This window comes from Equus caballus, chromosome 1, assembly GCF_041296265.1.
Source record: "Equus caballus isolate H_3958 breed thoroughbred chromosome 1, TB-T2T, whole genome shotgun sequence".
Taxonomy (NCBI): Eukaryota; Metazoa; Chordata; class Mammalia; order Perissodactyla; family Equidae; genus Equus; species Equus caballus.
In genome coordinates this window covers 94,181,684-94,206,608 of record NC_091684.1, presented here as the reverse complement: position 1 = coordinate 94,206,608, position 24,925 = coordinate 94,181,684, and the positions used below count along the sequence as shown (strand labels likewise).

The 24,925-nt window shown below is 50.5% G+C and overlaps 1 protein-coding gene across 1 annotated transcript in view; it reads right to left on the bottom strand.

Annotated features, from left to right (window-relative positions):
• The window catches only part of FRMPD2 (FERM and PDZ domain containing 2), a 122,263-nt gene that overhangs the window by 14,914 nt on the left and 82,424 nt on the right, over nucleotides 1-24,925 (bottom strand). Inside the window, exons 16-27 of the mRNA XM_070265282.1 lie at nucleotides 22,039-22,249; nucleotides 17,021-17,121; nucleotides 15,195-15,287; nucleotides 14,395-14,502; nucleotides 14,186-14,302; nucleotides 11,067-11,272; nucleotides 7,353-7,457; nucleotides 6,199-6,292; nucleotides 5,293-5,378; nucleotides 3,322-3,469; nucleotides 1,188-1,402; nucleotides 170-268 (exon numbers count right to left, since the gene is read on the bottom strand). Of these exons, the coding sequence (XP_070121383.1) occupies nucleotides 170-268; nucleotides 1,188-1,402; nucleotides 3,322-3,469; nucleotides 5,293-5,378; nucleotides 6,199-6,292; nucleotides 7,353-7,457; nucleotides 11,067-11,272; nucleotides 14,186-14,302; nucleotides 14,395-14,502; nucleotides 15,195-15,287; nucleotides 17,021-17,121; nucleotides 22,039-22,249 (1,583 nt within the window). The remainder of the gene's footprint in view (nucleotides 1-169; nucleotides 269-1,187; nucleotides 1,403-3,321; nucleotides 3,470-5,292; nucleotides 5,379-6,198; nucleotides 6,293-7,352; nucleotides 7,458-11,066; nucleotides 11,273-14,185; nucleotides 14,303-14,394; nucleotides 14,503-15,194; nucleotides 15,288-17,020; nucleotides 17,122-22,038; nucleotides 22,250-24,925) is intronic.

Genomic DNA, 24,925 nt, shown 5'->3' with positions numbered 1-24,925 from the left:
ACGGCCACAGACTGATGGAGGCTGGGGACCAGCTATTTCCCCCGCCCCAGCAGGCAAAGGTCGTGCTGAGCCCGAGCTAACGCCGAGCTGGGCTCCTCAGGACCCAGCAGACAAGAGCAGGGTGCCTGAGCACGAGGCGTGCCGAGAGAGCGGAGGGCGCCACCCTTACCTGCCATCCCTGGTCCATCTCAGGCAGCGCACCTGGGGGCGGGCGGCACAGCAGGAGTGTGACTTCCTTCGAGGGCCCTCGCAGTAAATGGAGCACCTCCTAGGAGAAACCACACTCTGCGGTTAGAGGTGGGGCTGGCCCAGAGCTGGGCTCCTCCTCCGTGCTCCCAGCTATCTCGTTGGCACTGGCCCCTCCACCCCCCACCTTGATCTGTTTCTCTGCTCCAGAGAACTTTGGAGAACACCACTGTGGGCCTGACCTCCCAACGTGCAAGGAGCCAAGGCTGCCGGCGTGCAGCACCCACAAAGGCGATGCACAGTGCTTGGCTGGAAATGGCAGGGTCTGCTCTGCCCAGCTCTCAGTTGCTGGGGTTGGCTAATTTCCCCTTCCCATACCCCTTTGGACTTGAGGGACGTGCAGAACTGCAGCCACTGTTCCCAGCCCCAGGGCTCTGCTCTCTCCCGGAGCTTCCCAACTACTGTCCCACACCTATCTTAAACTCTCCTCAAATGACTCCACTTTCTGCCAGGACCCTGACTGATAACATATAATATTTCATTGCGATTTTGTGCTATAAACATTGAAAAGCGCCCTTTTCACTCTCTTTTTTTAATTATATTTTTTATCACACACAGGATAACCAGTGCAATACTATACATCAAAAGCTGTAAACTTAAACAGAGACGTGGGACAAAGGGCAGAGAGGGACCCACTGCAGTCCCTTCACCCTGTCAGCCCCCTCGGAATGTGTGTGAGGAGACCCTCAGCCGGCACAGAAGCCAGGGCCTCAGCTGCAGTTTCACTATGAACCGAATTAAAAGAAAAGCCCACTCAAGGTCAGACATTTAGGAAGTGGAATGGAAAATTAAATGTGAGAATGTTCTGCCAGTGGCAATCAAAGTCTAGGCTCCAAGTACAATTTTCAAGAACCTGGAGCATTCCCTGCGGGGCGAGAGCCTGGGTGCAGCATGGTTGACCTCAGCTTGCACACGGGGCTGCCTCCCTCCTCGCACCCCACCTGGAAGACGAGGCCTTCCGTGGGCCTCCCGTTCACGGCCAGGATGATGTCGCCAGCCGCGATGGCCCCGTTCTCCTCAGCTGGCTGCCCCGGGAAGAGCCTGTTAATCCTCACGAGATCATTCTTGAGATGGCTGCAGCGGGCTCTCTCCATCTGCGTGAAGCTGAAGCCCAGACCACTGGCGTTCTTTCTCAGCGTGACTTCAAACGTAGGACCTGTATCGTGCGGCGTGAACAAGATAAATCCTTCAGTCGATTACAAATGAAACGGATCAGCCTCCAAACGAAAACTGTCGAGTAGCTGAATTATTTCTGTTTTACATAAAGAGATTTCATGCTGCTAATTTTTATGACAGAGTCCGTTATGCATGCTCTAGATCAGTGCCGTCCAGTAGAAATAGACTGTGAGCTACAAAGGCAAACCACACGTTTTAAATAGCCACGCTTTAAAAAGTCAGAGCAGGGCCCGGCCCGGTGGCTCAGTGGTTAAGTTCGCACGTTCGGCTTCGGCGGCCCGGGCTTCACTGGCCCGGATCCTGGGTGCGGACATGGCAGCCCGTGGCAAGCCATGCTGTGGTAGGCATCCCACATATAAAGTAGAGGAAGGTGGACACAGATGTTAGCTCAGGGCCAGTCTTCCTCAAAAAATATAAATAAATAAAAATAAAATAAAAAGTCAGAGCAAACAGGCAAAGTAAACTGAATCTTATATTTTATTTAACCCCATATATCTAAAATATTACCATGTCAACATGTAATCAATATGAAAAAAATTATTGAGATATTTTACACTCTTCTTATGAACTAAGTCTTCAAACATCGAGTATGTGTTTTATCGATTTGGACTGGCCACATTTCAAATACTCAGTAGCCATGTGTGGCAAGTAGCTACCATATTATTGGTAAGTGGACAAAGTTTACATGTAAAGATACAGTTTATAGACATATACGTTATGCCAGCATCATTTAGAAAAACTTGTATCACATATATTCCTATTACTCCTTTGCAACTCAATCATTTTTTTAGCATACTTGAAACAAAGTTTTGTTTGATTAGACCATGGAGACAATTATGGTCAACTCTGTGGAAACATTTTAGCTGCTGTTTGTTCAGCCGCATGAACTGACCATAAGACAAAGCGGCTGCCTCCGGGCACCAGAGATGGGCACAGCCTCAGGAACCTCGCTCATCTGACAGCCCAGGAGGCCTCCAGGGCCCCCGCTAGTCTGCCTTCACCAATTCAGTTGGCAATCAGTCAATAGAGGGACAGAGCCCTGATGTACACTTTGATTCGGGACAAGAACAAAAGTGTCAGAAGCTTTTAGGTCCCGCTGTGTCGTATGACCAGTTTCCCCATTGCTGTCATCTAGGCTTATTTTATAGTCAGTTGCCCAAAGGCCCTCACTGCAGTGAGCAGAGGAGCAATGAAATAGGAAACAGATTTGCTTTATGCACGTGTCCCTCCTCCACCCAACTCCGTCACTTGCCGTGGCATGTCACTGGCATTCTACCTGATTTACACCTTCAGGAAAATCTCTATAAAGGCACAGAAAAATGGCTAAGCTCCAAATCATGATATGCTAAGGGAAGAAAGGTTTTCCTAGCAGGAAGCAAAATCTCAGGGAGGTGCAGAGAAGCACCCCATCAGGAGATGCACAATGACCCCCCATAAACAGACTGTAGTAGTTTGCTTTTTTGAATGATGCTAATAATAAGCCTGATTTCTGAGCACCTTCCTCTCCCAAACCAGCCTCATCGGTCCTCGGATCTTTTGTTAGGAGTGTCTTGACTGGAATGTGGAGCTTTGCTCAAAAACCGCATGACACTTTCACTCTGATTTCATCCCTAAATACTTAAACAGAAACATTCTGGCAGCTGAGCAGAAAACTTCAGAAGGCTTGGGGGCAGAATGATGCCTGGTGATCATTTTAGGACAATGCATTTTCTTTTTCCAGAAACATATTCCATTAGATTGACTTTGACCGTGTCAGAAAGGCGGCCACGTCACGACCACCGCTGCTCACTATCCTTTGAGAACCCAGAGGAAGCCTTCCTGCTTCCCGTTTGACTTGACAATTCAAAAGGCGCGCAGGATGACACGACAATAGTAACACTCAATTCTCTCTTCTCTCACCATCTGTTGCCAAGACACAGCTTGCGGGCCTGCCAGGCAAGGCTGTTGCCAAGGAAACAGCCGTGCAGTCGTCTCCCATCCTGTCACTAGCAGAAGGACACTGCTGTGCGGTCCTGGGGCCTCTTCTCTCTAAGACCAGTCTTACCACCTAGAAGGATGAGTAGACAGACTCAATTTACACTTCATGGCAACGTGGAGGCTCTCCCTTCACCCAGTAAATGCTTCTTAATTTTCTGATACTTCCAGCAGCTGCTTCCTTTGAATGTCAAATCAAAATCTCCAATCTAGCCTATTTTGGGGGATCCAGAGCTATATTTCCAACAGCCTGTTGGAGAAAGGCTCCTGGAAGTAACACATGTACCTCCACTTCAAATTCATCTTCTTCCTCTCTCTCGCCCTCACTTCCCCATCTTCTCCCCATCCTGCCTAAAACACTCCTACCTTGCATTTGCTCTCATAGAATATGGAACCACCCCTCAACTATCCTCCCAGGGGCCACACTTGCAGTGGTCCAGCTCTCCCCCTTCTGCCCTCCAAATACCATCTGGTTTCTAAGGTTTGCATGTTCTCCATCAGGAACGTCTCCCCAGGGCTCCCCCTCCTCCGTTCCCTCGTCTTCTGCCAGTGCCCAGCTGGACTGTGGCAAGCTGCAGCTAACTTTGCTTCTTGGACTTTATCTTCTCCTCCTTTGGTCCACTCCCCTCCTGGGTACCCGTGGACTGATCTCGGATACACATTGAACATGCAACACTCTTGATTAAAAGTCTCCAATATTTCCCACCACCTAAAGCCCACCGCCCTAGCATGGTACCCCAGGCCTGTGCCAAGCTGACCTCGCCCTTTCTTTTTGCTTTGATTTCCCATCCTTCTTCCCCACACACTGTACGCTCTTGTTACCCAAAGCATGGTTCAACAACCAGTGGCTAGACATCAACTGGAAGCTTTTTAGGAATGCTCAGCTTTCATTCAGGGGACTTGGCCTTGTCAACATCCTTCTGCTGCAACTGTCATTCAGCACCAAGCCACCACCCCAGAGTGACAATTCCTACCTGTCATCACTGCCAGTGGGCTGGCCAAGGACCTTCTCTAACCATGTTCATTAGCAAAGGTCTAAAGAACAGAGAGGACTAATAAATTGTGACTCTGTTCTCAAGATACGTCAGTGAAGGTCACCAGCGTTAAGTAACTCCCACCACAAACCAGAAGACCGCTTTGGGAAAGGAAGCAAAAAGGGGCCCTTCCGCCCCTTGGTTTGCCAGAAGGCCTCCAGGAGTCCTTTCTGTCTCTGCCGACTTCCCTGTTACCAAGAGGGTGATGCTAGGCCTGTGGCTTAGGACACTGGGGCAAGTAAAGGCTCCCACCCCCGGGCAGAGGTCGGAAAACAGCGTGATAACATCCAGAGGCTGCCTGAGCTGCACAGAACAGGGAGAACAGGATGGGTGAACGCCACTGGCTCTTGGCGTTTGAATTTCTACCTCACTGGGATGTGAATCCCAGGACAGTGAGGCCTTAATCACACAGGGTGCTGGGAACGGCATGAACTGGGGGAGGGGTGGCAGCACGTGCAAAGGCAGCTGGGTGACGGGGCCTGGGAGCAGAAGGCAGCACTGGTCAGATGGGGCTGCAGCAGAGAGCATGAGCGGGCGGCCAGAGCCAGGCCGGAGAGGTCGCTTCCCTCCCTCAGCCCTGTGCAGCTGTCTGATTCCAGAATGCAGGCAAGTGACAAGTAAGCTCTTCAAGGCTATTTATAGAGGGTGAGGCTTTCTGCTTGGGAATATCTGCTTCCTCCCGCGTTCAACAGCCCCATAGAAAAGTGTTAGTAAAAGGAAGAAGGGAAAGAGAAGAAAACCAAGAAAAATTTTGTTTTGTTTCCCACCTACCTCCCCTTCTCCCCGCCAGAGGCAACTGCAGTTCTGAAGTTGTTGGGAAATCTCTAGAAGGAAGAGCAGCTCCCGGGAACGGTGCACTCACCTGCCCAGAACCCTTGAGGCGCTGCACGGCCTGCCTGTGGGTGAGGCCGCACAGACTCACTCCGTCCACCTGCAAGAGCCGGTCACCTGGGAGGGGGACAGACGTCATGTCCCCGGGCTCCTGGGCTGCAGGAAGGACTCTCTCGGGAGGCCCCTGCCCAGCACCCCTCCGTGCAGCCCCGAGGAGGGGCAGGAAGCAGAGCTGCCAGGAGCCCTGCCTGGGCCTGAGGGCCAGGGCCTCTCGGAACCCCTTCACATGTCAGCTATCTAGAAGTCCCTCTATTCCTGGCTCACAGAGCGGTCGAGCCAGCTCTGTACAACCTCATCCTTTCTCCTGTTTGCCTGTGAAACCGTTTTTTCAAGTCGCTCAGGAATAATATTTATATCTCCAGGATTTCGTTATTTCACAAAGGTCCAGGAGACCTGGTTGATGCCAGGGACACTGGAATACTAGGAGAAACGGAGATAAGATCTTAGGTGCCCTTTGTAGCTCCATTCTGGCTGTTCTGGAAAAGAGTAAAAATAACCCCCTTCCTTCTGAGCAGTAGACATGAGGAAGGGCAGAGAGGAGGCTGGCGGTGTCGCCCCCACATACTAGTGGCGGCCACCGACGTGTGCTCTGTCCTCCACGGGAAGCACGACTTTCTCCCACAAAGGCCAAACAGCAACAAGCTTACTGAAACTCTCATATTTCTAAATCACCTTATGCTTCCCAGTGCGCCACGACAAACCTGTGATCCCCATGTTAACCTATCAAGGGGGCGGGCCGGGTCAAATCACCCTTCTCCAGGTGAGGAAACCAGGACCTGGAGAACAAGCATTTGTCCGAGGTCTCAGGCTGCACCTCCCAGGCCAGGGCTCGTCACACCACAGAGCACAGAGTCCCCAGGGGGACGCCATGCCTCACCCCGCAGGATCTGCCCTTCCTTGGCAGCCGGGCCTCCAGGAACGATGGATTTCACGTAGATACCTCCATAGAGCACGCTTGTGTTAACGCCGCCCTGGAAAACACAGTGAAAAAGTCACCGCCCGTCTGCCCCGTCCTGGGAAGGCCACTCCCACCCGCCTGCCACTCCATCCATCTCCATGTGACACCATCTCATATATCCACTTCTCTGTTTGGGCCATATTATCCCCTGAGCAGGAAGGTTCGGTGCTCAGGAGAAGTATTAACAAAACGAGCTGGGCAGGGGAGCTGTGCCTTCTCAAACCCCAGCATGTGCCCGTGGCAGGTGCTCAGAAGGCAGAGTCACAGCAACGCACCACACCGTCTCTCCACAAGCAGTGACCAGCATTGGTGGATCCGGCCACAGGCCCAAAGGCTGCTGCCTGGCATGTCCTGTATGCTCATGTGTTGATTTGTGGCTACAAAAGTAGAATTAAACTACACAATATTCTGCCACTTCCTTCCTATTTTTTTTTTTTCCTCTTAATAATAGATTGTGAACATCCCTACAGGTCACTAGATAAAGATCTCTATCTTCTGACTTCTAATTTCTTCATGCATGTATACACACAAAACTACAGATTTTTTACATCGGTAGGATTATATCGTTCTTGTACAGGGTTTTTCCTCCTTCCTCCAGGGTCTGCCAGATAGAGCTCAAAACCAAATGCAAAGTGTTCATCCTGAACGGAGGTCTTGCCAGCCTGACCTTGTCCTGGCCTTGGAGGCATGAGCACCAGATTCCATGGTGACCGTGCTCGAGATGACCATGGACTGCTCCACTCCCCTTCAGCCTCTGTCCCTGCAGCCCTGCTGCCCTCTCCCTGTTGTCCCTGGGAACCGCAGAGTCAGGACCCATCACCCAATCCCCAACCCCCACTGCTTGCACTTCCTGCTCGTCCCACATTTGCCCTGTGTCTCCCAATTTGTCTTTGGACTCCCATCTCCCATGCAGGCCCCCACTGCTTTTCCTGGTTCACCCACTTCCCACGTGCTGCTTGCACCCAGGGAGCACATTATCAAGAGGCTGTCACCATATGAGTGGCATGCCCACCAAGGCTCCAGTGAACGTCTTTTCAACTGTTTACTTTCCAAGCTCTCCTAACAACTCTTACAGTCACGCTGAATCCAAGAGTCCCGTCTTCTTTAATCAGTTCCACAAAGTAGATTTCACTGGCATTGGTTTCTGAAGGTGATGGAGGACAAGAAGAACCAGCACCCTGCCCCAAACAAACAAACAAAAGTAAGGAAGGCATAAAGGTACCCACTATGCCTTAGCAGACGGCTCCTCATAGCTCTCAGCTGCTCTCAGGAGCTGGGAGCATTGCACACCACAAGGCACATTACTTTGAGGGCTGGGCCAACAGCAGATTCATTCCCAGCTTTATCAGCTCCTCCCTGTGTGACCCTGGACCAGTCTTCTGGTCTCTCCAGCCTCAGTTTCCCAATCCACAGAACTAGAATGAGAGATCTCCTTCTAACCGTGGCTGTGAATGATGCCCAGCACACAACAGGGCTCAATAAATGGAGGTCCCCTCCTGTTTCCACTCAAGATGCAAATATCATCATGAGACGTGAAGTCATCCAGGCACTTCCCGGTAGCTTCATACATGACACCAGCCAAGTGATAGCATGCTGGACACCAGACACACAGCAGCTTCTTAATAAGAAGAAAACCTCAGGAAGACCTTCAACCACCCCTAGCAAGAGTAGCTGCACTGGGTTTCCACTTTCAGTGGTTCAAGGCTTGAGGGCAGGACAGAAGAGAAGAATTATCTACCACGTGCCAGGCATTTTGCTGTGAACTATGACAATAACCGTGTAGGATCTGTTTATTCATCCATCCAATCACGTGACAACGTTAGTTGAACACCTATTCTGTGGCAGGCGCAGTGCATGTGCGGGGGATGGCAGTGGTAAGACAGACCTGCCCAGACTGACCCACTGTCTAGTGGGGGAGAGACTTTTAACGAGCTGTGCCCGGAAGATGCGGCCACCCATACTCCCAGCGTTGGGCCCTATCTGCCTTTGCTTAGCTGCTTCCTGGTCCACCATGTTGGAAAATACAATAACACACAGGAAAATGAACAGGCTAGAGGGAGCCAAAAAATTATCAACCCCACAGAAGAGGTTCCAAAGAGACCGGTGTAGTAACAGACAAGTCCCCGATTATCCAGAGACACTCCGCACCCACCGGCCGGGCAAGGTGTCTTGTCCAAATTTTAAATTTCAAAGAGTAAAGCAACCACTGAGGGTGAGGTCCCAAGTGTGAGTGTACACTGGGCTATGCCACCAAAGGTGACCTGCCCGCAAAGCGGCCACGTGCCCCAGCAGAGCCTGGATTGGACAGGTTCCGCAGCCTGTGCCGTGGTCAGCTGTGACCTTAGAGTACCATTGTTCCCCTCAACTACCCATCAAAGACCAGCTCACAGGTGCGCTGCCCCAGAGGCCCCCACGCAAAGCCATCTGGGCCCTGATTCCTGCAAAGGGGGCCTTCTGAAGGGCCACCCTGGGGTGGAGGTTGCTGCGCGGAGTCCCACTCCTTGGGTTGGAATCCCAGCTCTGCCACTTACTCCCCGAGAGACCATGGGTATGTTCTTCTCCTCTCTGTGCCTCAGGACCCCACCTATGAAAAGGCTTGATGACAGTAATTATCTCAGAGGATCGTAATGAAGCTTACATGATGTAACGCATACAAGCGCTCAGGACCCTGCCTGACACCCAGTTAATTACTCTATCAATGTCTGCTTTTAGCGTTATGCTCTTGCTGATCCCTCATCCGGCTCTTCCTGGGATGCACCATCCAGCTGAGCCCCGTGGCCAGTTAGAAAGAAACTAGCATTCATGGAGCCTTACTGCCAGCCAGGTGCTGGGCACTTGCATCTCCACAGGTCTGTGGACAGGCATGGTCACCTCTATTATAAAAGATAAAAATGAAGTCGAGCGAGGTTGGGTAACTTGCCTGTGTGAACCAGAGTCCCAGCAAGAAAGAGAAAGCGCACACAATCAACCTGGGGGGTGGAGGAGAGCTCGTGCGAGGCCTGATCTCAAGGGTGCTGGCAGCATTTAGAGAAACCAAGGAGGAGAGCCAAGTACCCTAGGTCTAGAACAGTGGGTGGCTGCCTCCTCTGAGCCTAAGGAGTGAGCGGAGGGAGGGGCCGATGCAACCCAGAGAGCAGTCCTACAGCAAAGAGCAGCTGATAGGGGCTCTGCTCTTCGAGAGAGGGACACCGCCAACCTGAGCACGGGGAGAGAGCGACAAGTCTGTCCCTGCTCGTCCCCCAACTTCAGGCTCCCACCAAGGTGTGAAATGATAGAAAATATATATATTGGCCTCTGCCCCCAGTCCTGGCACACGGCTCCTTAAACCCTTGTCATTTCCTCAGAACTAAGAGCACTGGGAGCATATTTTTTTCTAGTATTTGGTCTTTGACCATGGTGCGTGACACAGAGCTCCCAAATCTTTTGGAATTTCCTGAGTGATAGCAATGCCAGGAGCATCTTACACAGAGCTCCTCAATCTCTGGGAATTTCTTGGATAACAGGAGTGTTCTTTGTTCTAAGGAGACAACTTTTGCTGGGCTCCTGGACAGCTTCGGGATGGGGGCCAGTCTCCAGGAAGATGAAGCCATGATTAGAAGCTTGGAACTTCAGCCCTCTTCCCCGTCCTCTGGGGATGGAGTTAACGATCGCTCCTGCCTACATGATGAAATCTCCACGAAATCCCAAAAGCAGAAGGTTCAGAGAGCTTCCTGGTTGGTGGACACATCTACGTGCCAGGAGGGTGGTGCACCCCAGCTCCACGGGGACAGAGGCTCCTGTGCTCAGGACCCTTCCAGACCTCGCCCTACAGCTCTCTTCATCTGGCTGTTCACTTGTACCCTCTAAAACATCCTTTGTAATGAACCAGCAATAACAAGTTTTCCGGAGTCTGTGAGCTGACCCAGGAAATCACCAAACCCAAGGAAGGGGTGTGGGAACCTCAATTTGTAGCCAAGTCAGAAGTGTGTGTCACCTGGGGACCTACCACCTGCAGTTGACATCTGAAGTGGGGGCAGTCTTGAGGGACTGAGCCCTTGCCCCGTGGGATCTGGCGCCGACTCGAGTCAGCTAGTGTCAGAATTGCTTGGCGAGGAAAGCCCACACATCTGGTGTCAGAAGTGCTGTGTGTGGGGTAGTCGTGTGAGAGGAAAGGAAAACAAGGAGTTTTTTCTAGGCACAGGGCTTCTGGGGGGCAGAGCCAATCAGAAGACAGAGAGCTGACACAGTCCACGAACATCAGCCTTCAGGGTCCCCGGGCAGAAAAAAGAAAGGTCTGAAGGAGCAAAAGGAGACCATTCCACCCTGTGTCTAAGGAGACACAGCTGGAGGGGGACAGCCCGGGACTGAAGCACACAGCTCTCTGCACACCAAAGCCAGCCTCTGTCTTCTTCCTCCTCGGTCAACAGCAAAGCCATTGAGTCGCAGTCAAGGACCAACTAGACGCCAAGAATATGAGATGCCTGATTGTCCCTGCATTGCCCTGCAACCACAGTTATTACCAGTAATAATTGTAATCAGCTGGTAAGGAGGCTGGAGGCTCAAACACGGAGGCCTGTGGCTGGGAGCCTGCCCTTTTCCCCTTGATGTTCTTCTCAACAACCTTGCAGTGCAGGCCTTTACATCCGTGTTTCAGACGAGAAAACTGAGGGCCAGAGGGGTTTAGTCCCCTCTATCCACCTGACTTGGCAAAGAGAGAGCAAAGAGGGACTTTGATGCCAGGGTTCTTGGGCACCATGGACTGTTCTCTCTCCTGCAGATTCTAGAAAGTGAACCAAGGGGAGGATTACCTTTAATGGCAGAGGGGAGAGCTGAGGGCTCCGCCCGGGCATCGAGCTCTGAGCCAGAGCTGTTTCTAGTTCTTCAGTATTTCTCTCCTGGTCTGGTGTGCGTGATGAACAGCCTCCCTGGTGCCCATTGGTCAGGCTGTCTGTAGAGAAGCCCCCAGAGCGGGCTGTGCTATTCTTCTCCTTGCTTGGGGTATTTCCACAAACACCTATAAAAACCACCAAGAAGAAGTCAACAGCTCAGAGAGGCTCACATCTCGGTGGCATCTCTCGGTGGGGCGCACTGTTTTCCTCCAGTGTTGCAGTGATCTTTTATAGCTGCTGGCGACGATGTGAACTTAGCCCCTCCTGAAGGATGACGTATTTAGAACAGAAGAACGGAAGATTCTGGATGTGATTTTGAAACTGAAATTGAGTTTGCACAACCCAATTATGAAAACACAGGAGCAATTACATGAGTTAATAATGCCAGTTCCCCTTTATTAAGTTCTTGCCGTGTGATGGGCACCACACACATGCTCAGATACACATACACTCACACACTCAGAAACACACATATTCTCACACACACACAGCGACACAAATGCACATAAACACACATATATGTATCTTTCCATCTTTTCAACATACCCACCAGGAAGGTCTTATCCCAGTTCAAACATGAGAAAGCAGAGTCAAAAGGATGGAGATCTTGCCCAAATCCCACAACCAGCACGTGGTGTTGCTCTTAAACTCAGCCTCTTCCAGAAACCCTGCTGAGCATGCCTGTAAACACCACAGCTCCAAAGACTAACATGTCAGGTCCTTCTGGGGTACCTGTCACTAACCAGACTGTGGACTCCCTGTGGGTGAAGGCTGGGCCACTGATCCCCATCAACCCTATGTCTGACCCTTGAGCTGGCACAGATCAGAGGAAAGAACATGAGGTCAGGGATCAATAGGGAAAGCCTTGGGAAAGGTAGTTAATATTTCTGGACCTCAATTTCCTTATATCTAAAAAAGAGATAGTATCAACTACCTTGTAGGGTTGGTAAGGATTAGAGATCATACAGAGAGAGATTTTTTATATAGGTAGAGAGAGAGAAAGATAAAGAGATTACAGTTTAGTAGAGAGTAGAGCCTCAATAAATATATTTACTGTTAATGTGTTAATATTAGCTGCTCGACAAGTGTACATGGGAAGAAGGCATAATAGTTAGATTTTCTTTAGATCTGGGAATATAAACACACGAGTAGGTTTACTACTTTTGATACAGATTCATTAGCACCCAGGTAAGTGCCCAACTCACATGTTGTGTGAACTTAATTTAATGAATTAGATTTGGAATTATTCAAACCTAAAGGTATTTAGCAGAGAGTGTTGAGGCCACTGTTCCGTAAGACCTTATTCATTTCACTCACAGATTCTACTGCCACTGTCCTTCCGGCAATGTTGTAAGTATCTGTTCATTTTCTCTCCCACAGCCTCCACGAGAGATGAGGATGGGGCTGGCTTACGATTGAATTAAAAAGTCAAGCTGTGCAACTTGTGTCCTGCCTAATGGAAATGCAACCTAGGAGACCTTCCGTGGGTACTTAAAACTCCACCTATCATAGACAGTGATGGCTGCTCATGATGAGAATGTTATCTGTCTTGTCCCCGACCTCCAATCCAGATCGCCTGCCCCAACAGCAGCCTAACCAGATAGAAATTCATGGCAGTCAAGCCTCTGCCCACTGTGATCCAGCCAGCGTCACTGTGGAAATGACTTCCTCCAGCAACGGGAGCAGCTGTGTAAGGAACCCCAACTGTGATGAGGCAGCATTGTGAGAGGACACCTGATTCACAGGCATTGTGGGAAATCCATCATCTAAAATTCCAAAGTGAGACCGTGGTTTGAGTTTTGCAGAGCTTGGGTGCCAATTTTTGACATCCGCCATCACACAGGCCATCCTTGAACAACACTGAATTGATCCCAGCTCAGCTGTATTGTGTTTCCTGATGAAAATGGATGCTCCTTTCTGTCCTACCTGAGCCATGTGTGGAGGAAAATGCAATAAGAGCTAAAATATTGTGGGAAGAACAGTGACAATGCTGGCAAACTCAACAGAGACAGTGCACAGGGGTTGGTGTTGCAAAGTGCTAGGGCAGGCCCCCAAATCAGCTCCAACCACAGGATGAAAGGTGTGTGGCTGAGGCCCCGGCTTTGCCACCTCCCATCTCCCCACGGCTTCTGGACCAGGGGCAACTACAACACATGGGAAAGCCATCTGGCGATGGAGTGCACATGTGAAAGAGTGCATGGTTTTCAGCAGGCAAGGCAAATGGGGTGCCCACATTTAGGATCTAGAAAATGCTAGCTAGTGTGACGTGAAGCATTTCTATACATAAGGGGAAACTGTACAATGACCCTGGAGCGTGAAGAGGAAATCCACAAGCCTGGATTGCAGTAGTCTGCTGTTAAACACAGGATCATCCAGTCAAAAAGCAGTGGCAGTGCCCAGTAACTGGGAGGGAAGGGGAGGTTAACATGCCCCATCATCTCCATCAACCCCCCAATCCTGCCCCAAATAAGCATAATAATATTATGTTCTGATATAGGCGATTGTTGCTCTTATCTAAAGGATGAAAAAAGCTTCTTAAAAAAAAAACACAGCTTTACTCTTAGTTGACCTTTCATGCCCTGTCTTAAGTAAGAAGAGCATGCTTGCTATGCGAGTTCAGCTCAAGAACACTTGCCTTGTCTCCTTCCCACCTGATTGCCACACCTAAGCCCTAGCTATTAGAAATGCTGGAGCGGTCACTTTCAAAAGGACTTGGATGACAAAGAGTGTCATGCAAGACATGTGGACAAGAAACAATACAACGGTTGCATTGGCCACGTCTAATCAAGAACCAGAGCAGGCTGCACCCATTCGGCAGGACAAGCAACGGGAGAGCCCACCGGCCCCTGAAATTGCTGAGCTTTCTGATCTTTGCCACGATACTGCTTCTCGGGAAGCCACCACCACGAGGAAAGCAATGCAAAGCCCTTCACGGACTTAAAAATCCACTACCCATCTTACCACTTAATCCAGGGGTGAAAATGCACCCCTGAAGATAAGGGAGACTCTCCAGCTTCTGAAACCAGGTTAGGACATACCTTTTGACTGGGAAATGATTAACTCTATGTTGTCAGGAGAATTCTGAATCATTCTAACAACCATGTCGAACGTGAAGCCCTCCAGGCTGATGCGATTCAAGGCTAGTATCTGCCCTCCTGGAAAAAGAAAACATCTCAACAATGCCATCAGGGAAATAAGAAAGAGCCGTTCCTCAAAGCAGTGTCTCTGGCAATTCAAAAAGATGTACCTGGTTTGATCTTTTTAGCTTTTTCAGCTGGTCCCCCAGGTATAATAGAAGATATAAAGATGCCAGGGTCAACTTCGTCTGCATCTTCTCCCTCATTAATGACAAAACCTGTAATCCAATGATGTTTCATAAGATGGGAATGATTTCACAGCTCAGAGAGGTTAGGTTATTTGCTTGAGATCACACAGCTACGATGTGGCAGAGCTGATGTTTGTACTAGGCCCTCTGATCCTCTAACAGCTCTTTCTACTCCTCCATGACACACAGACAAAAATGGATTGCCCCCCATTAGTCAGGACAGTTAAGGCCAGGAACGCAGCCCATCAATGGGCACTGGAATTTTCTCTAGCAGATAATCAGAGATAGGAAAGGGTTAATTTTTAGTCAAGTATCTTGTCTCAGTGTCTTTTTTTTATGTGTTTTTAAAAGTCTTCAAATGCAGTAAAGAGTAAGAAGTGAAAATATCGACTCCTCCTCCCCATCACCAAGAATCTAAAAATACTAAGGAAAGGGTATTACATGATACTAGGGGAAAAACATCTTTTTCTATCTTGTACTTACACTCTCAAGATATGCACCCCTTTTATCAGGTCTAAAAGGAAAACGTGGACCCCAAAGTCCCATTGCTCTTTGTGGACATGTAAAGGGAGGAAAAAGCAGAAGTGATCACTGAGAAAGACAAGTTGGGAGAAGTGAGGCAGGAAAGGGGAGTAGAAAAGTCGGCGGGAAGACAGCACACATACACCTGCCTCCCCCCCGCCGGAGGGAGAGGCTGGGGCTCACCTGCCGGGCCCTCTTACCAAAACCACGCCGCGGATCCCGGGTCAGGGTCACATGCACGATTTCTCCGTCCGGCTCTGCTGGGAAGCTCTTTCTCCTGTTATTCTGTGGCCCTGGAGGGAAACAACATCCTGCATTGTGCTTCTCCCCCAAATTGTCTGAGACCTGATACAAAAGGGGTGAACACTATGTCACACACACACACGCATGCACAATCCTGGGGGTGGATCATGCACACATGCTTCTCATGAGCCTCACTGGTCAGAGCTGGTCACGTTCGGGCTATGAGAGCAGCAGCAAGTGCAGGCGACAATGCTTGTTTTCTGACAACTTGCTATAGCCATTTTTTTCTGCATTGGTCTTGGGACAAGACAGAATTTGGGCGGAGAGGTACTTGCTGGCAGTGAAAACTAAAACCACAATTAGAGCACAGAGATGAGACAGCAAAGCCTTCTCCTCTAGGGTCTCCAATAACCAGAGAGTGATTTGGCCCCACAGCCCAGCACCGATGCCCGGAAGGGCTTCTCCCAGCTTGGGTCGTGGCGGAGACCCACAGCAGAGCCCTGAGGCTGTTCCAGGTCAGCTGGAGCCCTGGGGTGGGGCACTTCAATGCTGCTCATGGAGCTCATGGGAAAACCCAAAATGGTGACCCACTACCCAACACTTTCCACATTTCTCCTTTCCCCAGGACCACGGTGGAACTGGCAGACAGTGGATGGTAAAGAGCCACCCAGTGGTATTCCAGACCCAATGCCCAGGCTTAATGCTCCTCAAGTGTAAATATTTTCTCCAGTTCTGGAATCTCTTTGTCTTTCTGTTCCATTGGGGGCTTGCCTGGAGGATTAGGAGAGGGAAATGCTGCCACCGTGTTTTCTGGTGGTTACTGGGAGATGATATCTGGGCATGCATGAAGAGTTGTAACTAAAGTAGGTGATGCATTTTTTTAACTGTCACCAGACATGGACCCTAAGCCACTTCTCCTGTCCTGCCTAAACTCTAACCTCTGTGTTTGACCTAATTCTCTTGTCTTCTTGCAAGGTGCAGGCGTTCCTTTACTTAACACCTTGGGGCCTTGAGTTTATGCAGTTTCAGCTCTATTCCAGGAAGACGCTCTAAGCGACAACTGCCTAGCACCCAGATGCTCTGAAACTGACCAGACTGGCCCAGATCGCAACCACGAGACTGACACCTGCACAGACAGGTGGGGAGTTGGACTAAAGTAACCTGTGCTCATTAACATCATAACTTCCCCTCCTCTGGGACGGGGTAAGCAGCCATTTTTAGATCATGCGATATATGTAGAAGCATGATTTCCAACCACGCATGTGCAAGCTTACGCCTGCCTCTACATGCGACAATGAAACCTCCCCTTTGAATATTCATCCTTTACCCCGAATAAAGATACCCACCTCCCTGTGCTTGGGGGGCCATAGCTTTGTGAAATTATTCCCTACCATCTCCATTTTTCTTTGCTGCATGCTGCAAAGAAAAAATCTGCTTTGGGAAACAACTACTTCTGGTGCAGTTTGATTTAACTCCCAAGAAGGGACCCACGTCTGGTCCGGTAACATAATCACACTTCTGCACAGCAGGCATTCCTCATGCTGGACCAGAGCACTGGGAACCCCCACCAGCGCTGAAATATTTCAGATCCACATGCCCAGCCCAAGCTGAGGGTGCACTGTATGCACTCTTCCTGACCATAAGGAGTTTTGAAAATAACTTTAAAACCCAAAGGATTGTGAACACTATCAGGGAAACAAAATGAAGTGGTGGCAAAAGATTTAAAGCAGCATCACATGTAAGGTTTCCTTTACCCGACATCCGGCCCACAGCCTGGCCCCACCTGTGCACGTGCTCTGAACAGATGGCCCAGAGAGAGGGTCACAAGTCGTTGGCTTCTGGATCAAACAGATGCTCTCCAGCCGCTCCCGGCCAGTGCAGGGGCTGCAGGGAAAGGCGACAAGATGAGATAAGACGTCCCCTAAATGTCCTGGCATTTCTGAGTATGGATGGTGGCCTGTAGAAGGCAGCCCCAGGCCTGATCAGCCAGCAGACAGATCCCATGAAGGGCTGATCTGGTCATCAGGAGTGGATCAGGAAGAATGGCTTTGGGGTCTTTCTGCCTTCACAGGGACCCCGGAGTCAGCTGGGCCTCCTAGGAACCTCCCACTCTCTTTCCTTCGGGCTGAATATGTAGCCATTCAAAACCTCAATTTCCTTAACCATAAAATAGGAATAATATTCCTATTTCCCAGGCTTGTGACGGTACCAAAAGGAGGCAGAAAGTGTAAACATCGACACCTTTAGTGGGTCCTGGTTTTTCATTGTTTGCTTTTGATTTAGCTGGGCTGGGTATGCCCCAGAACCCCCACCTAAGCTGAGAACAAGAACCTTTCATGCAGGCATTCAAATGGTCATCTAATAAACAAAGAATGTTCTAGGCCCTAGGATAATAATCAATTAAGCAAGAACTCTGTCCCACCCCCAGGGTCAGCTCTGCACAAGATAAGCTACATTAGGGATGAGCAAAATAGGGAGTGAGAAGCAAGAAGTGATGCAAAGCCATGGGTGCTCAGAGCCCTGGAAAAAGTGGGCACCAGGTCTCCAGGGTGGCCAACCATTGCGACAGGTTCAGCTGCCCTTCGTTACCCAGGCTGTCCCCAACCTCAGTGTGCCCACATCCACCCCATTGCTTCAGGCATCAGGACCACGGCAGGGGATGCTGGCACGTGCCCCTTCCCACGGAGACTCTCGCTGTATCCCTGGATCGGTGATGCCAGTTGCTCTGGGTACGGAGCCTGGCACTGTTCGAGGGTCCAGAGCTAGAAAGGGAAGAACAGGAGCAATGGCGGAGGGAAGGCGGGTGCAGAGGCGAGGCGCGAGCACAGAGCCATTCTTTGGAGACTGGGGAAGCAGCCGCACTCTGACTTGGCTCCACTTTATACTGAGCACTTCAGAAGTTCAACCCAAGTTGACTGAGAACCCACTAAGTGTCAGGTCCCGGGCTGGCAAGGCTCTGAGGGTGAAGGTGGGGCAGAGGTGGGCCCCGCCTTCTGGGAGCTTCCAGCCCACTGTGGGATTTTGAGGGGTGGGAGGGTGCCATTTGTGCCATGCACAGCTGACCAAAGGAGAGGCGTAGGCAGAGCGCTCCAGGGTTCAAGGAAGGAGGTACCCCAGCAGTCCGGGAGGGGCCAAGAAAGGTGACGGAGACAAGTGGCATTTGAGTGGGCCTTTGGAGAGAAGGTAGGCCTTCCGTCTCAGGTTCCTACGGTCCACGTGATCTGGGCTACATATGCAACCCTTTATTGTTTAAAGAGGATAAGGACTGGCATTTACTGCAGTCACAAAAGGACAGACACTGAAGGATTCCACTCGTATGAGGTTCCTAAAGTAGGCAGATTCAGAGACAGGACACAGGAGCGTGGTCATCAGGGACTCGGGGACCAGGAACGGGGAGCAGCTGTTTGATGGGTATAGTTTCAGTTTTGCAAGATGAAAAGTTCTGGAGACGGGTTGCACAGCAACATGAATACACTCAACACGGCAGAACTGTACACCCAAAAATGGTTACAATGGCAAATTTTATGTTGTATGTATTTTACCACAATTAACATAAGCTTTTGAAAAGCTAAAAAAGAAAATGGCATATGCTGAAAGCTGCCACATGCTGGCCTCGGGCGTGTAGTTGTCCTTTGGAAGTTCGCTGTTTAACAGGACAGACAGATAAACGCATGGGGACGTAGGGGAGGAGGGGACGCGGGGGGCGCTGCTGTAAATGGAGTCAATGGCATCAAGGAGCCAGCCCTTTGCTGGGGCAGTCGGTGGCCAACTGCTCAGTGGAGGAGGGAGAGGCAGGGATTTCTATCAGGCCTAGCACCCTACTGGCACTCCTGTCCTGAGAGGTGCTGAGTAAAGAACCGCCCAGGAGTGACACTGGGGGTGCAGCCCCATTTCCTCAGTGTCAATGTCTGCGTGCGCTCCCACCCTTCCTGCCCTGGCTCTCAACCATCCAGTCACATGCCCTGGGCTCCAGGCCAACAGCACAACGTGCTCCTGCCCTCACAGGCCCTGTGCTTGTCACCTCTGTGAGCACCAGGAGGCAGGGTTTGCCTGTCCTGCTCACCGCTGACTCCTCAGCACCCAGTTCAAGGCTGGGACACGGCAGCTGCTGAACTGATTGCTTTAGAAAGATGAACTGGGCCTTTCCATGGAGTTCCTGCCTGTCTGCCTCCCTCTCACCATGCCCACAGCCTGCTGGTGTCACCTCCCCCAGGCAGCCCTCCCCCATCCCTTACTGGAAATAATAACCTCACCCTCAAGGGAGCCGCAACACTGTGTCTGTGCCTGCCTTCAACATTGAACCCACTCTAGCCCCCTAACAAAGGTTGATACTCCTGCCCTAGAGACTAGGGGTGGGGGCACCAACATTGGGACACCCATCACAGACTCAGCCCGATTGGGGTGGGTATTACTGTTATCACCACTGGACAGATGAGGAAACTGAGGGACAGGCCTGTTACACAGCTTGCTCAAGATCACACAGCACTAGACAGCTGAGCAGGTATTGGTCATGGACTTCAAGACCCGGGCTCACTCCAGAACGCTGTCTGAAGGGGATCCTGGGCTGCATCATCTTTGCCCCAGCCCCAGCAGAAAGGTCAAACATCGTATCCACGTCACAGAGATCAATGGAGCCCAGCGGACGTTAGGCCGTGGCCCACCCCAGACTTGGCCACCGCGATGGTGGGTGGTTCCATGTGAGCCCAGATTCAGCTCACGCTGACAACATCCTGCCTCAAATTCAGTCCTCTTTCTGCCCTAGAGCTTCCTGTCCATGTGGGGTGCCCTGCAACCCCACTAACCTCACCTCCCCCAAAAGTATAGGAGAATTAGTATCTCCCACCAACAACCTTCCTCCAGGGGGATGGGAGCTGGTGCCCGAGTGTCCACCCTCCTGTCCTTCAGACGGACGACTCTGGAAGTCCTTCTACACACCTCTCATTGGAACTGAGCACTGATTTCCCAAAACCCTTACCTTGAGGACAGCATCCCCCGTTTCTTTGACTTTCCCTCCTTCCCCGTCTCATCTCCCTGCTCACTACGCTTCCTGGCATCGCCTCAGCAAAAACCACCTGCACCCGAGTCGTTGTCCCAGGCTGTGCTTCTGGGGGCCTTCCAGACGACTAGAGACCCCAGACTCCCCTTTCTATATGAGGGTTACTAGTAACCCCTGAAGTGAGTTAGTGAGGTTGTGAAAATTGGGCAACCGTAAAGTAAAATTAGAGCAGAGCTTACTGAGCTCTCCAATTCAGCTTTCTATGGAGAAGGCTGGCCGCCAAGCAGTGCCGCAAAGCCCCCACTGTGCACGCCCAGTGGCAGGTCACGGGAGCCCCACCATCCTCAGGAGGGATATTCTGTAGTCAACATATTCTCAAGGTGGCCTTGAGTCAGTCACGGCTTTTAAATCATAAAGTACTCTAAGTTTGAGTGACAGATCAAAGATGGTCACCAATCCTCTGACCCTCCTACATTGGGAGGTGGAGTCTGTTTCTGCTGCCATGGAATCTGTGCTGACCTGGGACGACTTTGACTAAGAGTATGGCAGATGTTGACGGTGTGCCAGCTCCAGGCCCAGCCTTTAAGAAGACTGGCAGCCTCCCCTCGTGCCCCTAGAGCCCTGAGCTGCCATACAGAAGCCTAGCTACCTGCCTGGAGGCACCATGTGGAGAAGGCCAGAGACTACACAGGGAGTGGAGGAGCCCAGCTGAGCTCCCGGCCCAGCCGTCCCCACCAAGGGCCCAGGCATGTGAATAATGCTGTCTTGGGGCCTCCAGACCAGACTTGCTGAGTGCCACCACACGACCCCACTCCATACTACATGAAGCAGAAGAATCACCCAGATAAGCCCTGGCTGAATTTCTCACCCAGAAAATTGTGAAAGAGAAAAACAGAATGGTTGTTGTTCCAAGCCACCGTGCTTTGGGGCAGTTACACAGCAAGAGACAATTTTGCTTCATCACTATTGACTGAGTCTGCAGTGTGTGCTGATACATATTTACATCAAAAGAACTTGAGGCAACGATCTTCTAAGAATTGCTTTAAGATACATAGATATCACAGTTCAAATGAGTCATCGTACCCTCTCATCAAAGCAGACGTATAACTCACCCAAAAAACAGCTCCTTCAGCAGCCCTCACTGGTCACGTGTCGTCTGTGAACCTGTGCTATTTATAGAACTTGCAGTGGAAGTGTAATCCCACTTCTAGGCTATTTTGAAATCTATGGATCATCGTGTGATAATGCAAAGTTGTATTTATAAGCTCGTTATTTTCACTTGCAAATTAAATTACAAGCACCCCATCAAGAGAGAAAGTAGCACAGTGTGGAGGTTAAGAGCAGGGGCTCCAGGGCCAGCAGCACACGTTTGAATCCCAAACCTTCCATTTCTTCCCGTGCAGAACTGGGAGAACAGTAGAAGCACTTCCCAGGGATGTGAGAGTTAAATTAGTTGATGTGTGCAGGTGCTTAGGACAGTAACTGGGCTGCGATAAGACCAAACAGGCCTATTGCAACTTGTGTATTTTGTCCTCCTCAGTTTCGTGTTATCACCTAGTTCTTTCTCCACCAAAACATAGAAGCCACGTAGGAGCGAGATGGGAAGTCTGCCCTATAGCACTTAGCAGAGATTTCACCCCTAGCTTGCCTTCAGGAAATCTCTGGAAATAGCTGATAGTTATCCAATGAATGTATACTTCCCTTAAAGACCTGACATCCTCTAAACCATTTCTTCAGGTACAGATGGCTCCAGAGCACCAAGTCCCTGGCGGTTTGGGCCCAGAGAGCAGATGTGTCAAACTCACCTGGTGCCAATTCCTCGCACCCCTGTCTCCTTGCTGGTTTCCACGGTGAAGTCATCCAGGGACGCACGCAACAGGCCTCCTGTGGCATCCTCCAGCCTGGGTGTGAAGAGTGTGTTCTCAGAGCGCGACAATCTCTGAATCCAAGAAAGAGGCTTAGGCTGGGCCAGGTGTGCAAGACTCAAGTTGGCCATTTGCACATGCTTATCATGGTCTGAAATTTGGGAGATGAGACAAACATAAATACACAGCCGAATGATGCTGGCTCCCTCACTCTCATGGCAGCAACACATCACAGGCTCCCAGGCTCTGTTCTCGCTTTCCTTTCTCTGCCCTGAGAGGCCTGCTATTTTTCCTCCTGCTACCTCATGGCATTCCTGTGATTAGCCTGAGAACACAAGTCTTCCTAATTAGCACTCGCTAATGAAAGAAACCTCACAAATACACGAAGGAAGAGACGAGATGCTCTCTCTCCGCCTGGAGCTGACAGCACTTGGAGGCAAGGTTGTGATGGTGCTAACCCAAGATAATTCCCGGGAATGTCACAGCGCCAGCACAGCCTTGTATAAAATTAACTGCCACCATCGGCTCTGCTCGCTGCCTTCACAAAACGGTCCTCGCAAATCCGCTGTAACACACGGGTCTGAAATTTCCAGGTCATGCTCTGCCCCGTGGAACACAATCTTTCCTCTCCACACAGCTTAGTTTCCCTGGTAATAATACTTAAGTTAAGGTCCAGTGTTCTGACATATCAAAATGTATCAGATGCCTGGAGTCCTCCAGCGTTGATGCTTCCCTTTCTCCCTTCGTGCAGGAGACGTAATAAATGACTCTAACCGAGTCCCTAACTCCAGACCATGGACGTGAGTGACTCTCACCACTTACTACCCATGTTGTTCATAAGAACTTGGGATCTGATGGAGTCTATAAATTAACTAGCTTTATACAAAGCCCAGTTTGCATTTTGAAGAAGGAAAATGATGACTATCTTGTGACCATCTGTTCCCTGCTAAAAGTGAGAAGGAAAGAATGCTCAGGCAATGGTGCCTGTGCGGCTGCAGATTTGTGTGTGTGTGTGTGTGTGTGTGTGTGTGTGCATGAGCATACATCCAAAGCGCGAGGAGCGTCTCCACTGTGAGCATGCCTGTGGGCATTTATTTCCTCAAGCAGACGCCCCCTCTCCTACCATGGTGGCTGGTTCATTGCCAAGGCTATGCCCACTGAAAAAGGTAGGCTTTAAAATACTTCTGAGATCTTTCTGCGTCTATGAAGCATTTGGTACCATCACTCACATATGGTGGGCAAGGAAGTAAAGAGCATCTAAGGAATTTGAACACAACCCACAGCTTTTGCACAAATTCCACAGCATCTTACTCCAGAGCTTGGACCCGTTCAGACGCAGAGCAGCAGCAACGGTAACATCGACACCGATAGCTCATATGGACTGATACTCATTAGGTGCCAGGCCATGGTAGGCACATTTTCTGCATTGTCTCATTTCATTCTCACAATAACGCTGTGGAGGAGATATTATTATACCCCCTTTATAGATGAGAAAATGTGAGGCTAAGAGATAGTTAACAATTTTCTCAGTGTCCGAGGGCTAGTGAGTGGTCCAGCAGGACTCACACTCAAGCCGGCTGACTCCACAGTCCACACTCGAAAATCGAGGTGCCAAGGACACAGAGACAAAGACAGCAGCACAGGAGATTCACCTGAGGCAGGCTCAGCCTTCTGATTGCCAGGACCCAAAGGGACAGTGACCTTGCGCTTAATTAGGTGGATATTAATACCCACAGGGGGACATTCTGGGGAGAGATGGCAGTGGCAGGGTCTCAGCTCAGAGAGGTTTAGTGGGTTCGAAGGAAGCCTTTGTTCAGAGGTTGGGGGAACAGAAAGAAGGGGCTGTCCCCAGGGGAGGGGGGCTCATGGAAGGTGGCAGGGGATGGAGAGCCCCAAGGGCCTGGGTTCCAGGCAGGACACTGTGCCCAGCAAGAAGCTGGAGGGCATCAGGGCTGTGAGGAGGAAGCCGTGTTAACAGGACAGGGGCCACCCAGCGAGGTCAGCTTATGAGGGCACAGATGTCAAGCACTTATGTCAGGCACTCAGCAGGGGGCTGGCCAGCCTGGTAGGGAGCGCCATCATCCTCATTAGGCCTCAGCTTAGTGGGCCTCAGCTGGGGGGACAAACAGTGATGGAAGGATCAATCAGCATGTAGGAGAGCCAAGAGTTGATAAGCTTTCAGGAAGGGAAGGAAGAGCTGCCAAGAATATCCCAAAGCCACTGACGCACTGAGGGCAGTGGATGGTTTCTGTCCACCAGCCATGGTGACTCACAGCGTAGCTGCGGCTCTGGGGAGGTAGCTGACAAATGTCCGAATCGGTCTGGATGGCCAGGGCTGAAATCTAAGTTAGTTACAGCGTTTCAAGGGCACAGGAGCATCCAGAGCCAAGGGCCGTGAGGAAAAGGAAAAGGGAACCAGGGGGAGAGCGGGGCAGCCCACTGCAAAGCTGCAGAGTCTTACAGCTCGTGGAAGGGCTGAAAGTGTTCCTATAGCCCTGGGCCGCCATCTGAAAGAGCCGAGCACTGGCCCCTGGGCCCCTCCCCAATGCTGACGGATCCTGCCTGGTTTAGTCCTGAAATTACGCACTGGTAAAAGCTCGGTGATTTTTCTCTCTCCCCTGGGAACCAAATATAACCATAAAGTAATATGTTTGTTGAGGCAATTCACAGAATGACTAAGAAACATTTGGAAAATGTTCACCTTCTCAATGATCAAAGAAATGCAAAATGAAACAATAGTGCAAAATCATTTTTATCTATCCAATGAACAGAGATAAACATGATATTATCTATCCCAGCAAGGAAGCACCGAGCTAGCAGGAGATCC